Source organism: Lepisosteus platostomus, chromosome 13 (genome assembly GCF_059453375.1).
Source record: "Lepisosteus platostomus isolate fLepPlt1 chromosome 13, fLepPlt1.hap1, whole genome shotgun sequence".
NCBI lineage: Eukaryota > Metazoa > Chordata > Actinopteri > Semionotiformes > Lepisosteidae > Lepisosteus > Lepisosteus platostomus.
The window spans coordinates 2,514,919-2,532,127 of NC_142623.1; the positions used below are offsets into that span (position 1 = coordinate 2,514,919).

The 17,209-nt window shown below is 46.6% G+C and overlaps 1 protein-coding gene across 2 annotated transcripts; it reads left to right on the forward strand.

The window, feature by feature from the left end:
* Window positions 1–6,139: 6,139 nt before the first annotated feature.
* On the forward strand, window positions 6,140–17,046 carry LOC148649605 (coagulation factor XI-like). 2 transcript variants are annotated; one of them, XM_088602518.1, is made up of 16 exons: window positions 6,140–6,287; window positions 6,758–6,826; window positions 7,411–7,567; window positions 8,145–8,257; window positions 8,762–8,921; window positions 9,238–9,350; window positions 9,548–9,680; window positions 10,242–10,339; window positions 11,073–11,232; window positions 11,717–11,844; window positions 14,069–14,234; window positions 14,848–15,017; window positions 15,291–15,386; window positions 15,518–15,657; window positions 15,935–16,091; window positions 16,770–17,046. In XM_088602518.1, the coding sequence occupies exons 2-16, from the start codon at window positions 6,766–6,768 to the stop codon at window positions 16,775–16,777; spliced, it is 1,860 nt and encodes a 619-aa protein (XP_088458644.1). In that variant the 5' UTR covers window positions 6,140–6,287; window positions 6,758–6,765; the 3' UTR covers window positions 16,778–17,046. The 2 variants fall into 2 exon arrangements, with proteins under 2 accessions (XP_088458644.1, XP_088458645.1); XM_088602519.1 differs by lacking the exon at window positions 6,140–6,287 and adding an exon at window positions 6,311–6,462.
* Window positions 17,047–17,209: the final 163 nt, after the last annotated feature.

Genomic DNA, 17,209 nt, shown 5'->3' on the forward strand with positions numbered 1-17,209 from the left:
CAAAAAACAGATTATCCTTTCTGACAACAACATCAAAGAGGCTAAGGAATTTCTACGGCTGACAGCTCCACACCATCTTCCCTTCATAACTAACCTCATTAGATCTCTCAACTCTAAACTCTACCAGTTTCTCACTACAGAGAAGGACAAAAAACTCAGTCATCTTCTACAGAAGAAAACCATCAACACCCCGGACACCCTCACCAACCCTAACCTTGTTGTCACCATACCTTCTGACCTTTCCCGCACACCTGAAGAAGGCTCCACGGCCGAAACGTTGTGTTCTCTTTCTTCTTTTTTTCAGCATGGAATAAACCTATTACTTGTTCCTAAGGATCACTTCTTCTTGGCTGATCAGAACTGGCCACGTGACAGAGATCTGCAACTTGCAGGCATGCAGGACCAGGGTTTCAGTCCAGATCGGCTCTTAGTGAGTTAAATGGGTTTGCTATGAGTGAACTAAACAGCTTCTTCCAGCTCTTCAGGTGCTGGCACTGCAAAAGGCCATTGAAGAACCTCCAGTTCCACTTCCAGCCCAGCAGTGCTGTGTGCCTCACAAGGTCTCACTGTTGACGAAACGATAGGGCAGCAGCCCAGAGAGTGGGGTGTTAATTTAATCATTTCCTACAGCTCACGTTGATCCTAATTTTGGAAGTGTATTTAAAACTGAAAGCAGGAGGCACTTCTGTCCCCAAAGAGTTGTTGGAGTCTGGAAGAAGCTGCCCAGCCATGTTGTTAAAGCTGATCCCCTGTTCTCTTTTAACCTATGGCTGGATGAGATCCTTAAATCACTTAAATGCTAACTACCAAATGAGCTGGCTGAGGTGAACAGCCTCCTGTCGATTAGAACTTTGTGTTCTTATGTTCTCACTCGGTTCCGGAGCATACCGTGAGAATTAAGACTAAAGCACCCGCAGAGCTCACTGGAAAAGCCTATTCTTGCGAGCATACTCGAGCACATGAAGCACTGCATGCCCTTTCATTGAGTCAGACGTGTAATTATGCAATTTGAACTAAAACGAGCGTGCACTGTCCCTTTGTGAGCCATGCACAGTGACGGACCTCTGCACATTCATTCGTTTGTTTGTTTTATTTTAATGTTCCCCTCGTCGGATAAGTAGAGGCTGACTGCAATATATGTAGTAACTGCGAGTTAATTACATGTTATTAAATGCAAAATAAATCACTGTTTCCCTCTCTGCAGCTCTGACAGGCCTGAAACCCAGCAGTGAGCATTGTCCTGTGGAGCTGCTTGTTTTTGTATGCCTCATATAAAATGTTTACTATAGTATACCATGGTCTGGGACAGGCCAATATGTAGTAAACCAGGAGAAAAGAGACAAAAAGTCACAGAGAAGTCTTCTAAAAACCGTGGGAACCAATGAGGGTGTATTGTACACTGGTGCAAAAGTTGAAAATACCACTCAGTTTCACTGTGGTGACCTTTCAGTGTGGCATTTCTGCAGAGCTGGTAAATTCATTCAAAACATTCATCCTCCTTTCCTTTTTATTCCCCTTCTGTATTTTTAAAATGTTAAATAAGGAAACACGTCCCCTGTTGCTCCTCTTTGAGCAGCAGCTCGACACAGGCGCTGGCTCCTCCTGTGCTCGATGGACTTCACTGTCCAGTGGGGGCTGCCCAGTGTCTGCACCTCCTCAAAGGCAGCTTGAAGTGCATCCGAGGCACCTCCTGTCTGCCGCCTCCGCCTGCTTCGACCCCAGCCTCGTCCCAGCAGGGTGTCCCATTGCAAAGGACACAGGAATACGTCATGCTACACCACCAGAGAGGAATTCGTCCAGGGGTGCTTCCTGGAAACTAAGGGACACTTTTCAACCTAGAAAGGAAAAGCACTTCTCTATTTACAGTGGGTGTGTTGACCTGCGGTCTCCCTTGGGTTATTTTAGAACTGACATTCTCATTACTACTGATCATAGAATCATGATATTTCAACTCTATTAAAAGAGTTCTGTTGACGTATCCCTCAGCTGAAGAGATTTTGAGAAACCCCTCTAGTGACCCTCGTAGTAATACAGACACTGTAATCAACAGGGGTCAAAGGTGATGCTAGAGTCCAGGGCGAGCATGGGGCGCTATTCTTAGATGTCTAATGATGGAGCCTGTCAAAACCAAGTTCGTGCAACTGGACCACAGCGTGCATGTCTTTATTTTTTTTTGTTATCTGTGCATGTGTCTGGGAGCATTCCTGTGTGCAGCAATGTCTCAGCCATTGTGTGTCTGCGTATGCTTGAGGGAGGGAGTGTCTGCCTGTCTGCATTCTTGTGCCCTTGTAGCCGAACGTCGAAAGCTTGGTGAGCGTTTGCAGAGACCATGCGCGTATTTTTAAACACGCAGAAACTAAACTGCTCTGTGATTGCAGAGCTACCAATAAAGAACCGATTTGTTTTGAAAAATCACAAAATCCCAGTCTGTGGCAATACAATTTTGTTTGTTTGTTTTTTCTCTCTTTTTCTTCTGTTTCAAATTAAGCCGCTCTCATGCAATACGTGATTCCAGGGCTTTGTCACCAGTCGGGCACCTGGCGTTATGAAACGTGACGTTTGTGCCCTTCGGATGAGGTGGGTCTTCAGTGTTGCTTCTCCCTCGGCTCCACCTGCGCCGGTGCCTCTCCGTGCCACCCTGCCACCTCCACTGTCCTCCTGGCAGCTGGGTCTTTAAGGGGCAGGGGAGATGTGCGCTGGCAGGCGGACAGCGCCAGGGGCCTCTTCCCCGGACTCTCGTGCGAGCGGCGTGCGGAATATTTAAAGAGTTCTCGGAGGCTGGCATTTTCTTGGCGGCGGAGACAGTGAGGGGTACCACAGCTTCCAGGAAGGGCGACCACAATTCCACAAGACAGGCATTCCCACGGGGAGGGGCCCAGCCTGCACAGCACAGCCCGGGAGACCTGCAGCAGCCTGCAGCGGCACACTCACTCACACACGCTCCAGCCCTTCCTGAGCCGTGACGCAGGCAGCTGCAGCATGCAGACAGACGGACACGTAGACATTCGCTCTCGGCCGGCACGGTCTGCGTTACTGCAAAGGCTCTGAGACCTCCGCACACTGTTATCCTCACTTGCTGAGACGGCGCCAGCTCAGATCCTGGATTACAGCTGATGAGAGTAGACACAGATGGAACACGTACAAAGGCAAAGATGGATTTTTCCATCTCGTTTGTTTTTTTTCTTTTCGAAAGGCGAAATTTCACTTCAGCAATAGAAATTCAACTGCGCTGCTGTGTCCCATCACCCTTTGAAAAAAAAAAGCCGCAGCTGGTTTTTGCTCGCACGGTATTGAGTCACCAATACTTCACGTTCTCAGTCCTCTTGCACGCAGCCCCCACTGGACTGGACATGGCTCCCAGCAGCCCTCGGGAGAAGCGAAGGTCTGGGCCAGGGAGGGGCGGAGGTGGCGCGCACACACACACACACAAATACACACGTTGTCCAAGAGGAGCTCATGTGGACTGACTTCACTGTGATCCTGGAAATGGAAATGCGGGCCTTCAGGGGGTTGTGAAGGATGGGCAATGGCGCCACAGTGAGCTCCTGGTAAATTCTGAGATGAGGCACGGGCAGAGGGGCAGAAGGGTATTTCCTGCTTCTCCCCTCACTGCCCTAGGCATGCATGGGCAGCCTGAGTACCACACTGCTGACCCAGGTGAAACATACAGTAATAGGATGTTGAACCAAAACTATCCATGTAGCCCACATAACCTTTGTCTCTCAGCATGCTGTCTGCTTCACTCAGCAGTACCTGAAGCTTATATTAGGAATCAAAGGAACAAGTAATAGGTTTAATAGGTAATAGGTTCTCTTTTCAGCATGGAATAAACCTATTACTTGTTCCTTTGAAGCCTATGCATGCTGACGGAGCTACCCACCTGAACTAGTCAGTTTCCATTCCCTGAGTCCTCAGTGTCTTCTAGATTCTCTTCCAACTGAGGTCTCAGTTACACTAAAATGCATAATTAAATTAAATGCATAATTGAAGTATTCTAAACCTTAATGAAGTGAATATTTCCAGCAATAAGCTGTAAAAGACCTTAAGAAAAATCCTATTTACATCTAAGACAATAATTATCTTAATTGTTTAATTGACTGCTCAGTTTGGAACAGAGACCTCTGGGGTTTGGGTTGGAGAGCTGTGGCTTACAGTTCTGTGGTACACTCAGTAATCCAGCAGTGTTATAGAAATACCAGTGGCAAATTGCACTGATGTTCTGTGAAGGATGGAAACTCCTGCACAGCGCAGCCCAGCAGTGATCTCTCGCGTCCAAACCCACAGAAAAGCCAGAACAGCGGGAGGCTGAGATACGCTGCCCCCTTGCGGAGAAAGGCGGTATCTGTGTGAACGAGCTCTGAACTGTTTTTTTTTTGTTCCAGTAGTAAATGTGTTCCTGCAGTATTTGTTTCCGTTATTTATTTTGTTGTGACCATAGTTTATTCTGCAACGGAGAGAAAATAGAATATATATATTTTTAAATCCACTTAAAAGAAGTCAGAAAATCGGAAAGTATTATATCTTTCTATCAATATCCCTTTGTAAATCAAATCAGAAATCGTACGTATCCTTCGTGTGCTAGACAATGAGAAATTGTAATTTATATATACAGTATATATATCATAGCATGACTAAAGCATTCTTTCAGGTGTCGATCCGTACTTACAGCATTCTGCATGATTTGTTGCAAAATAGAAGGAGACTATTAGTCACTCTAATAGTGACAAAGCACGTTAGTCACTCTACAGTAAACGTTTCTGAGACAATCAACACCCGTGAACTCTTGGGTTTAAAATGTGAATAGTATTTGTATTTTCTTTCACATTATTTAAGAAGGAGTTTAATGATTTATTTCAGACTGGCACTGTCCATTGCGTTGTCGTGGTTGTTTAATAATCAGACTAATAATTAGCGAAACTCACTGGAACGGCGAGTCAGCACATATGCGTCCTGGCTAAATATTAAAACTCCAGTCGCTCAGAAGTCCCCCCTCCCTCACCAGAGCTTACCTGAAAGAGTTCGGAATGAGTTCATCTATAATTTCACTGTACACTGTATCTTATTAGGAGACATATTTCCACTTGGTTGGGTTGAAAAAAATTTAACCCCCTATCTTGATATTTAATATTAGAGTGTGTAACATACTGTACTGTCGCCCGCTGCTCCATAGCCATTTTCAGGCGAGCCCCTGTCTCACAAACCCATATTAATTCTAATAGACCTAATACTGACGGGAGTAAAGATTTCAAACTAAATTTCAGAGATGGTCTTGGGGCTAAGAAAAGTAACAGACACAAAATGGGCTATTCACCAAAATGGACTCAGTTTGAAGCTTTTTAACTAAAGCGGAAGAACTGCAGATCTACGCAGACAGGAGCCTTAAATGTCCCGAGTTTTCACAGCTCTGCGGTCCGGAGCGCCTTTGAAAGGGTCGTTGTTGTAGCACAAGGTAAAAAGCACCTTAAAGTACATTAAAGCAAAATGTTACGCTATGATACAATCTGACACGCGGGTTTCCGTGGTGCAGGATGTGCTGTATTATATTTTCCGCCTGTGTATTTTTATTATATTTTCCTTGTCTCCGTTTTAAGTGCACCTGTGCACGATGTAGTTTCCACCTGTTTCAGGTTTGTGTTTCATTGTCCACTCCGAAGAAGTCCACTGTGTTGACTTTAACAGTGCCTTTGAGGATTTTGATAACTTTGACTTTTCTTTTCAAAACAACAACAGCAAAATGATTGATTCTTTAAGCTGGTCAATGTAGGACTTTCCTTTGAGCCCAAGAATATATATCTGATTCCTCTTCTCTGAACTGATTCCAGAGCTGGTGGGAAATGCAGAAATATTTGAATGAGTTGCATTGTACAGATTTAGCATTTTCTTTCTGCATGTCCTTAGCTTTTCTGTTCAGTGCTCTGTTCATGAATCAGTGCTTTGGCAAAACTTTAATCTAATTTCTCTTAGCCAAAGGAGTCTGATTGGATATTAATGCATAGTATGCCTTCAGCTAGACAGCAGGAACCTCCTGAATTGCTGTGTATTTACAGAGGGTAAGCATGTAACCTATGGACTGATAGGAATGGAGATAAAATATGTTGTTTTTATGTTTCAAATCAGAAATCAATTTAACAGGCCATCTATAATCAGCCTTGACCTCCATGTTGTGGCCAAAGTACAGTTTGCTTAGTGGAGCTGGGAGACTCATTGGATGCTATAAAGAGAGAGGTGGTCTGGGCTGGGCTGCCAGAGGGAATTTTTGAGCCCCGAGCAGGACCTTCTTGAGAGAGGTACGTGACTGAACTCTTTCAGGCAGTCTTTGACCAGAGAAGGCAGGGACAGAACTCTTGATCATTTCATTCTACGGTCAGCGATTTGTGAAGTTGGGTGCTTGCTTTATTGCCAATAAAAGAGGCACAGGGAGATGGATTAATATAAATATAAAGTCCTTGTAAGGAACAAAGTGTAAGTAAATAGTCTCCTTCTATTTTGCTAAAGCAACAAACTGGCTATCATGCAGAATTGTTATTAATTAAAACAAAAGTTAGAAGGAACAGTATTATTGCATTTAGATTGCATGCATGGTTAAATGAGCCCTCTTTGTGTCACAATGGACTGCTGGGCTGGCGAATGCTTTGTCGACGACACCTCTGGGTAACTGTGGTTATAAAACAGCAGCTCCCTATCAGCCAGTCAGAGCACACGAGGACTCCTGTGTCAGGCTCGGCCAGTCCCAGGGTTCTCCTCTCTGTCTCCCCAGGTTGAGAGATGAGCGGGTTTCTTCTCCTCCTGGGCGTGTTCGGCCTGTGGGGCAGCGGTTTCAGCCAAGGTAGGTGAGGGCAAAGGCCTGGTGTCGTGATACCCTTTTGCGCAGCCTACCTGGCGAAGAGGTTTCCTCAGCAAGAAAGCGAGGAACATTTTTAACGGCGCAATTCAAGAACTCTTAATCTTACTAAATGCTGGATGTGGTGCTGAAGCCTCCTACTGTAGTGTTGTCGTCCTGCATTACACTATTTTCTTCAGTTTCTCCAGGAGTCTCTGTGCTACCAGTGCCAGTGGCAGAGGTGACCCCTGCTGGCAGCGTTTGCTATTACACATACAAAAAGGCACATATAGTAAACCCCTGACTGAATGAGTACCTGTCCTCACTATCCAAAGGATATAACCCTGAATCCTGATTGCCTCTCACGTGCCCTACTCTGCTGATGGACCCCGTTCCTCCTCCTCGCCCGGAAAATCAACACACCTCTCCTGCTGGCTTACCCAGAATGCACAAGCACCCCAGGCTATGCAGACACAGCCTTGAGCCCCAGCTGTCCCCTCCTGGGTACCTAGCCACAGCCTGGTCCCATCGGCTGTTATTTCTGTGGAGGTGCCATCAGTAACCCTGGCCCTCGCTTGGTGTGCCCCTAGAATGCATCCAAGAGCTTCAGGTGGACGTGGACTTCCCAGGAAGTGATATCACGCACATCTATGCTCCTGATGCCCACTACTGCCAGCTGGCCTGCACACAGCACTACTCCTGCCAGTTCTTCACCTTTGTCACCCCCCAGTGGACTGCAGACAACAGGTGGGTCACCCTCGCCTTCTGAGACCCTGCCCTGGTAACTTTGCTATAGCGTTCCTGCACATCCTGTGTCCCCTGGACAAGGGAACTTTCAATAGTCTGGTCAAATCAACACAGCAAGGGGCATGCTGGTGGTGTTCCTGGTTGCCTCTCAGCCCCAGGGGTTGGGTTCAATTTTGGGATTTTGAGCTCTCCCTGTGTTCACCTTGGGGGTGAGGATCCACAGAAGGCTCTAAATTTCCCTTCCCAGGTGGGGGCAGAGGGTAATCCCCACATGGGCAGTACTGGGGCACATGAGCAGTCATGCAGAATTTAATGTGCACAATGGACTGAGAAGCATCCTGCCTCTTCTCATTGACAGCTGCTCTGATCTTGTGAAGAAGAGACAGCTGAGGGCTGTTCAGTTTGCCATCAGCTGCACAGTCTTTTTCGCTGCTTTCCGTCCGGCCAGATGCAACAGAAGAACTCTCGTCCACAGAGATCATGCAGCATCATTTATAATGTCACACAGGGAGGTTTAATAAAGGAAAGTCTGAGGCTCTGATCAGTTTTCCTGCATGTTTTTGGGTGACGTTCCTAGATCATTCTACTGCTACCTGAAAGACACCGAGTCGGGGAAGCCCTCCGTTGTGACAAGCCTGAAGGCCGTGATTTCAGGATACAGTCTGAAGAACTGTGGGGACCCCATTGAAGGCAAGAGGATTTTTCTCCAAAGGTTATGTCACGTCGTACATATCTTGATTAAGCTGTTTTCCACATCTGTTCTGCTCAGACACAATAAGCAATAGGTAAAAAACTAAGCAAAGATAAAATGTTTATAGGCTTTGCTTGCTGTGCGCATGACATCAGAACCGTGTACACAAAATGTTATGCCATGATTGATTTCTATAGAGGCTCTTTTCAAAGAGTCTAAAAACCTATGTGCAGTAAAGTGAGTAGACATCGCGAGACAACAGAACGAGAGAGTAGAAGGCGGGAATATAAGGTGTAAGGGCGTGATCTGTGTAGTTAATAAAATAGTTAAAATAATATAAGAACGGCTCTTTATTAAGATACATAACACATGCGTTCACGCTGACATAATGTCCTCTCAATAGAAGCCAGTTACCAAGGAGTGACTTAATTCTAGCAATAATGGTTACATGAGTTATTTTCTTGAAACTGCTGCAATTGAATAGAGTGTTTCTGTTTTATCAGAGTGCCTCTCCAGAGTCTACAGGGACGTTGATTTTCCAGAAGCAGACTATAGGTTCCTGTTCACTGACAACTACGAAGACTGTCAGTCAGCCTGCACTGATGACCCCTACTGCCAGTTCTTCACATACCTCAATGACACTTACGCCAACGCCGCAATCCGGTGCGTGTGCTTAGGGCTGGAAGTGCAATCGTCAAAATGCTGATATGGTGCAGTCCCGGCCTCAGGTCTGTGGCAGAATAACAGGTCTTCTTCTGGAACATAGACAGACAGACTTAAGGACCTTCAAACCCCAACCCCAAACCAGAGAGCTCCTTCAGGGCTCACTCTCGTGCACATTTCTGCAGAGAAGTGTGGTGTAGTCATAGCCTACAAGATTAATGCTCTGCTAAAGCATAGGAATGCTTATCCAGTGCAAGCTACCTTGGCGTACAAATACCGAAGACGTGTTCACCGATGTGTGCCGTCCTGTCGTTAGGCAGAAATGCTTCCTGAAGTACAGCAGGAACATCCCGAGCCCCCCTGCTGTCATGGCTAACGAAAATGTGGTATCGGGATTCTCCCAACGGCCCTGCAACTCCCCTGGCACAGGTAGGGCATGACTTACGGCACTCAGCACTTCAGCTCAGTGAGGGTCGCTGTCCGATCTTGCACTGTGACGAATATCGTCCTAGTTGTATTACACAGTTTAAACTCATATGGGAATGAGAAATGCTTGTTCTTGTCTCAAGCCTCTCCCCGTGCAAGCTCTGCAGCCCCGAAAAAGTGTTGCTGTGGTTCTCTTGCAGTGCACCACTCCGAAATCCAGCACTACTACGACTTCCCTGGGCAGGACCTGCTGCGCACCCCTGCCCCGTCTGCGGAGTTCTGTCAGCTGCTCTGCACCGCTCACCCACAGTGCTCCTTCTTCACCTACTCCAGGTACCGCACCTGCTCCCCGAGCAATCCAGCAACACAATATGAGGAGCCCACAGTCAAAGTCACGGATTGTCTTGATGGCAGGAAACGTGTGCTGTGTCTCGGGAAGCATGAGACAGACCTCCGGCACTTTCCCTGGCCAGGACGACCCTCCCAAGTCTCAATCCTATGGAAAGCTAGTAAAGGTGGTACAATGTATAGTCTAACACCAGATACAGGTACGCTGGTCACAGCCTGAACAGAAGGCTGAAAGAATGGATTGGGCTTGGGCTGCAGGTATTTGGGAAGTTTGCGGAACACCTGTCGCATCCTGCTCAGGTGTTCCTGCTGCTGTCGCTCGGTGGGTTCTGGTGGGTTATGTCCTAATATTTTGGCCACTATATGCAAATCATTCAGTTAAAAAATGGCAAGGAATTTAACAGATATTTGCAGAATATAACAGCAGATTTAATGTAAGGGCTTTAGAGAAAAGTAAACTGAGACCAGACAGAGGGCAGAGTACATATTTGTTAGAGATAACAAGTTTTTTTTATCTCTATTTATTTTTTTGACTCGGATTACCAGGCTGGAATGCTACCTGAAACATGGAGAGGTTCGGGAAAAGTCACCCAGAACAGAAGCACATTCTGGGAACCCAAGCCAATTCTCTGGGCCTGTGAATGGTGAGCCACCGTGATACACACTGTGCACTGTAACATATCTGAGGTTAAGTGTGTAATGTGTCAAAAACTGCACACAATATATACATATTAATGAGCATTGAAATTCCACACCTGAATTATTCATAGGCCTTTTCTATTGATGTGACAAAGTTAACTTTTATAGATTTCCCTCTGTGATGCCTGAGCTGATCATAGTTGTGCCACAGCAGCGCTGCTGAGCTGCAGGTTTGTGACCAGCAGGATGGTGAAGCACTATCACTTTCTGTCTGAATAAAGACCCCAAGAGCTAGCGTTTCCCAAACGTTTTTTCAAACAGGAGGGAGCTCTGCTTGGCTGACCTCCTCCTGTGCGTTTTTGCTCAATGTGAGCTGTAGGGAGTGTGTTTCCAGCGAGCTGTGTTCAGATTGTAATTGACAAATCTAACAAAGCTCCTACGACTCTCCATTACCTGAGTCCACTATCTTGGGAAGGGAATTGCTAAGGAACTGGCTAGCAGGAGTGATTTACTCTTGTTTTCTTTAAAAAAGGCAGTTTGTTTTCATTACGTAAATTATTCTTCTGCCCTTTCATCATCACACATGCCCCACTATGTAAAATCTGGTCCAGTCAACACAAACAAATTGCTAAACAAAGCAGGTCAGTGCAAAGTGTTTGACAATGTATGGTGCTCAATGAATGTACAGATACGGTCTTATAGATCTTCCCCTCTTCCTCTCTCTCATTCTCTGCCCAGCCTGTGTGAAGAAAGCATTTGAGAACATTGACTTTGTTGGGTTCAACATGCGCTCTGTAGTGCTGAACAGCCCCGAGCAGTGTGAGGAAGTCTGCACTTCTGACCCTGCCTGCCAGTTCTACACCTACATGAACGAAGACTACCCTCACCTCATACACAGGCCAGTACAGCCCTCCTCACTGGTGCACTGGAGTGCACAGGAGGGGCAGGGGAAAGGGAACCTAGAGTACAAGAGCAGTACTGTAGCTGCTGGTATGGCAGGAAGCACACAGAAGCAAACACTCTAGCGACACAATGCAAGTCTGCAATTTATCATTTGCTTAAATATGAGCGTTTCATTCTTTGAAAAGAATTGAAAAATGCATTCAGAATTCGTAGGCAGAGTTGTTTTCACAGTAGGATCAATGCTTGCCGCTAAACTGTCTTTCATGAAATCTAACTGTGGAACGAGTTGGTGACAGCAGAGTAAAGCGCTGCAAAGCAATGTAAGGATGTAGTTTTGGGGAGGAGTGCAGCACATTTCTGGCAGGGTGATAGCTTAGCCAGGTGGTTCTCTTGAATTCTCAGGAACTTCTGGTGTTTATTCCTTTAATAACTTCATTGAACCAGTCTGGATTAACGGACATGATATACTTCTCCTGCAGGAGGCACTGCTTCCTGAAGCAGGTGATTTCAGTGCCACAGCCCCCGAAGATCACTACTCTGGCTGGAGCAGTGTCGGGGTTCCACCGGAGAAACTGCCAGTGCAAAAGAGACATCCCAGAAGAGATAGGTCAGTCTCCCACACAGCAGGTGCTTTTGTGCCTCCTTCGCTTTCTGTGTTGTAAGGCGAGAGTTGCAAATAATTTAGAATTTATAATCATGCAAAATGCATTATTCTGCAGAACAACAGAGCTCCTAACCAGAGGCATCAGCTTGAGTTCCACACTGGTTCTTAGCCAGTCAAGTTAGGGCAGAACAGAAGATAGAAGCCATTTTGGCTAAGCATGATATTCAAGAGATGCTTAGCCTACATCTATTCTACATACTGTTTTGAGTTGAACACAACAGACAGAAAACACTTCTGGTTTCTCAGGGCAAGATGGGATAAGCTCTGTTTCTTAAATAACGTTCTCATTGAGAGGCTTTGAACCAGGCTGGCCTTTCCAGGGACACAGGAGGGAGGGTTTTTTGGTAGGAGAAAAAGAGACCTGTCACACTGTAGGCCCATCTCCTGCATTAGTGTAGATTAGACGTTTGAGGTCCCCAGCTCTGGACCCTCAAGATTAACAGGTTTTGCAGGCCTCCTTAAATCCCTGGAAGCTACAGATATGCACAGGGTTGTTAAATGTGTCCAAACAAGCCTTAAATTAATCTTGAGGTCTTGTGCTGTGCATTATTCAAGGAGAGCCACAAGACCTGCTGAACTCCTGCCCTTAGATTTGGGAGTCCCTGCTTTCAGGTTTGTTTTGGATGAAAGACTTCCTCCAATTCCTCCATTTCTACAGCTCCCAGCTAGTTGCATACAAGGAACTGTGGTCTAGAGCTCATTAACCTTTCTTTGAGGATTCTTGCCAGAGTTAAAATGAAGACTAGCTACTCAGTATGAGCGACAGTGAGAGACCGAGGATCTACAGAAGAGAAAATAAGACCCATCAAGACAAATGACTTAATGATCTGTAATTTATCCTGATCTACCAGCTGATTCTGTTTCTGATCAGGCACACTTCATGAATAAGCGCAGCAGCCATCAGTTTGATCTTGTTGTTATCTTCTCACCACAAGACTGCAATTTTTGCCTTTGCATTTTACTTTGCCTTTGCCTTTGATTCAACACAAGACTTAACCAAGTCTATTCTAAAAGAGATTGACAACCACTGTTGAGGTTTTCAACACCTTATAGGGAAATCAACTTGCAGACAGCTGAACCCTATTGCCCTAATAACCTCACGAGTCTTGTGTCTGGTGTACCTTATTCTGCCCTCTGGTGGCTGAAACCAGTATTAACACTCCAGATCCAGCTGCTCTGCTACTCAGCCACAATATGTGGGATGAATCCTTTTGGAGCACAAGTGTTCTCTTTGGGAGAGTTACCTTTTGTGAGTTAGTGCAAAACATTACAGTGTGAAAAACTCAAGGTGGGTATAATCATATAGCTATAGAGAAGACCAAAAGCGTTTTTTAAACACAAACAAAACACAGGGAATAATAATTGACTACAGAAAGAAACGTTCGACTCCTGTGATCCCTGTAACTGTTAATGGAACTGATATTGAAACAGTAATTGTAATTTGAACAATTGATGAACAATTTCCATTAATTAAGGAGTTTCAATATTGAAATTATAATGCATACCTTTTTTTATCAGAGTTTTATTCAGAGCATTCTAGCTTTTTGTATTCAGCGCTGGGGAGGTGCCTTATCCTAGCAGAACAACAATAAGTTAAACAAAGTGATCAGGACTGGTGGCAAGATTACCAGAGCATCCTTGGGCTCAATACGTCCAATTATTAATTGGACAGATTAATTATTATTAATCTTGCACAGAAAATCTTCGATGACCCCTCTTTTGAGAATATACTCTCCTGATCCCCTGTAGAAAGACTAGGAGAGCATTTACTTCCTTTATACCTAAAAGCATTCAATTGTTAGACCAGTGGAAAAAATGTCTGTAGTTAGGGATCTTCTTCTTGTTATTGTTTTCAGACTCTTCAAGAGTTAACTGTCTGTTTTTTAATCATATGGTACCTGAAGAGTTCTGACTGAGTGATGTTGCTGAATGTTGTTTTATGTGATATATTATGGTATTGTACTGTTGCTGTGTTGTATTATGGTCGTATGTGTAACATGTTTATGAGCTCCTGATGCCCTTAGGGGCAATAATGGTGAACACAAGGTTCAGAGCAATATGGTCTGTGGCCATGTTCTCACACACGAGCCGGTGCCAGACCCAGGTGTTGGCGACGAAGGGGGATTTCAAGCTCACAGAGGCCGCCGGCTCTTGTCCTTGCTCTCAGACTGCGGGGAGGTGGACGACACGCAGGCGCGGATCCTGGGCGGGACGAGGGCGGAGAGGAACAAGTGGCCGTGGCAGGTGTCCCTGCACGAGGACTCCTCGCACAGCTGCGGGGGCAGCATCCTGAGACGGCGCTGGGTCGTCACCGCGGCGCACTGCCTCGTAGAGTGAGCCCGCGGCACGCCGGACGGCCCGCAGCAGACACACCGGCCCGCAGCGCAGTCCCAGACGGATCTGGCTCAGGCTGCTCGGCTGTAGGGCGAGGAGGGAACCAGGGGGCAGCTGCTCAGGGGCACGGGGGGGGTGGAGGAGGGGTACAGAGGATGAATGCAGAGGAGGAAAGGCTTATGTGTGGAATTTATAGCATTTTTTAAAATTTATCTCAGCAGTGATTGTGAGACAGGGCAGCTGAGGCAAAACCGAACTACTGTAGAATAAACCCTAGTGTCAAACAGAATCATAACGTTAGCATTCACATTACGGTTCTGCTACGATTATATTTACTGTAACTTGACTTTCGAAAAAAACGTTTATAAAATGCAAATTTGACTCATGCTGAAAGGAAAAGAGACCCGATGAAGGCTCCACAGCTGAAACGTTGTGTCTCTTTTCTTTTCCTTTCAGCAGGGATAAAACTTTCACCTGTTTCTCTGCAGCCTACACATGCTGACGCAGCTACCTACTTGAACTTCGAGAAGCGGAACTTTTCGAGACGTTGCACGAAGCTAGTCAGGGGTGCTGCCCACACATGCTGACCCTCACTGTTCTGGTCTCCTGCAGCTCCAAGGCGTCAGACCTGAAGGTGTACGCTGGGATACTGAGGCAGAAAGAAACACGCTCCGCGGAGTACTATGGTGTGGAGAAGATCCTGATGCACTCGGAATACGATCAGGGAGATCAAGAAAACGACATAGCTCTGCTGAAACTGGACAGGCCCATCACGTACGATGGTGAGCATTTAAGAAAAGTTAATTGCCGCCAAACTACATAGTAAAAAACTGTCAGGTTGTCTTGGGCTTAGGAGAAGGAAGAAGTAAAGGTTAATTCCGCCCTGAAATGTAGAAATCACAAACACCACATTGCGGGTTTGTATACACAAACCGTAAGATCGTGTGTTGTTTTTTATGTGTACAGGGCATTTTGACATGGTATTTTTTGTATTTTCATTTGTCCTTCCTCCTATCCCTCCAAAGCATTTTGACACTTAGTTTTTGTTGTTTTAGACTCAAAGTGGCCTATCTGCCTCCCAAACAAGGCAAAAGAAAAGGAGTTTTGGGGACAGAAATGCTGGATCTCAGGCTGGGGGAAATTGGCTTCAGGTAAGCAATGAGGTCATGCAACAAGCTTCAGCTGTACCTCGGGCTGCTTAATCGTCAGAGCGTTTGAGCTCCCTGCTTAGCAATTCAGCTTATAGCATTAAAACCTCTTGCTGTTTTATTTCCCTTTCCAGGAAAATCGCCGAGTTTCCTTCAGCAAGCAGAGCTCCCTCTGATCACCACTGAGGCCTGCAGGTCCTTCTACAGCAACAGCTCCATTGCTGACACCATGCTCTGTGCAGGTCTCGAGGAAGGTGGCGTCGACACCTGTCAGGTAACGCAGAATGTGCACAGAACTGTTGCACAGACTGCCTCACGGGAAATGAGCCTAGAATCCACAGCCCCCCGTGACGATTTATCTATTGAAGCTCTCTGGTACAGAGCTTTAATTGCGAATGAGGTGCATACCACAGGGCTGATCTCTCTCCCGTTTCACCTGCAGAGTGTGTGTGCTGCTGGCCAGGAGTAGGGCCCCGGGGGCAGGGCGTATGAACTCGGGCCCCCTAGAAGACACTAACCCCCTGCTCTGTGCTGTGCTCCTCCCGCACCAGGGCGACAGCGGCGGGCCCCTGATGTGCGAGGCGCAGGACAAGTGGTACCTGATGGGCGTGACCAGCTGGGGGGACGGCTGTGGGGTGGCAGGCAAGCCCGGGGTGTACACCCGAGTGGAGAAGTACAGGGACTGGATTAAAGGCACCATCTGCCAGAGTAAGATCCCTCCCTCGCTACAGCACGGCTCCTGGCTGGGGCGGTGGGGCCCAGAGTACCGTCACCCTGTGACCCTGTGACTGGCGGGAAGCGCTCTAGTGGGCGGCGCCAGGGTGACACCCGCTGAGGCCCCTGCAGCCTGCCCTCCGCCACGGCGGCCCACGGCGGGCGCCAGTGTGCTCCGCAGCTTCACAAACCAGGGCCGGGCCCGGTGCCCCCAGGGCGAAATGAAGGAATGAGGATTGACCACATTCTCCCAACGTCTGCAAGCGTCCTGCTCGGTACAGGTTCAGTCTGACGCGCGGCACCTCCGGCTTGCTGTCTCGCGAAGACTGGCCACTGGGAAACGTGCTATTCCTGACTGCAAAACACGTTCCTCCATATTCCTCCTTTCAGCTTGTAGTGTCACCACTCTAGGCTCGGACAGGCAGTGATTGAGCACAGTGAGCCCACCTGCTTCGTGAGATCTGTGCGTCGCCTCTGTGACAGACATCGCACTAAGACTAAACTGAGATGTTATTGAAAAAAACATTCGTTTGTCATACGAAAAAAAAAAAAAGATGTTATTGCAGCACGGCCTGGCAATACAGGGGAATCTCTGGACACAGATCTGCCATGTGGTCAAGTATGATCATGAGGTGTTGATACCAATCCTGCTTTCTGGTTTTTTTTTTCTAGATTCCTGAAACCCAGATGGGATTTGAAGATAAACCACCTGGGCAACAGCTTACTCATTTACAACGGCCAGTCCAGGCTGTACAACAGAAGAGTATCTAGTGGAACAGAGACGCCTAAAGAAGGAATATGGACAGATTTTGGACACAAAAGAAATACCAGTGCACTAGCCCCGTCTTCGCCACCCTTTTCTTTCATTCAATCTCTGTTTCGCCTGTTCATAACTGGGGGCCATAAGAGCACATCGACATGTATATTCAAATATACTTAATCTCTCAGATCAGGACGTTTCTGTGAGTTTTATTACAACATGGAAGTTTCAATCACATACTGTAAAAGGATGCACACCGAGGCTAGGAACGTCGGAGTAATAATTAATATACCGATTGTACTGAAAAAGAAAAGAGAGATTTTTTTTTACTGAAATGGCAGAATGAGAGTAG

Excerpts from the sequence above, each read along its gene's own strand:
- LOC148649605 (XM_088602518.1), top strand. The coding sequence starts at position 6,766 with ATGAGCGGGTTTCTTCTCCTCCTGGGCGTGTTCGGCCTGTGGGGCAGC. Across the intron at positions 8,258-8,761 it reads CTGTGGGGACCCCATTGAAG|AGTGCCTCTCCAGAGTCTAC; the intron begins GCAAGAGGATTT and ends CTGTTTTATCAG. Across the intron at positions 9,351-9,547 it reads CTGCAACTCCCCTGGCACAG|TGCACCACTCCGAAATCCAG; the intron begins GTAGGGCATGAC and ends GTTCTCTTGCAG.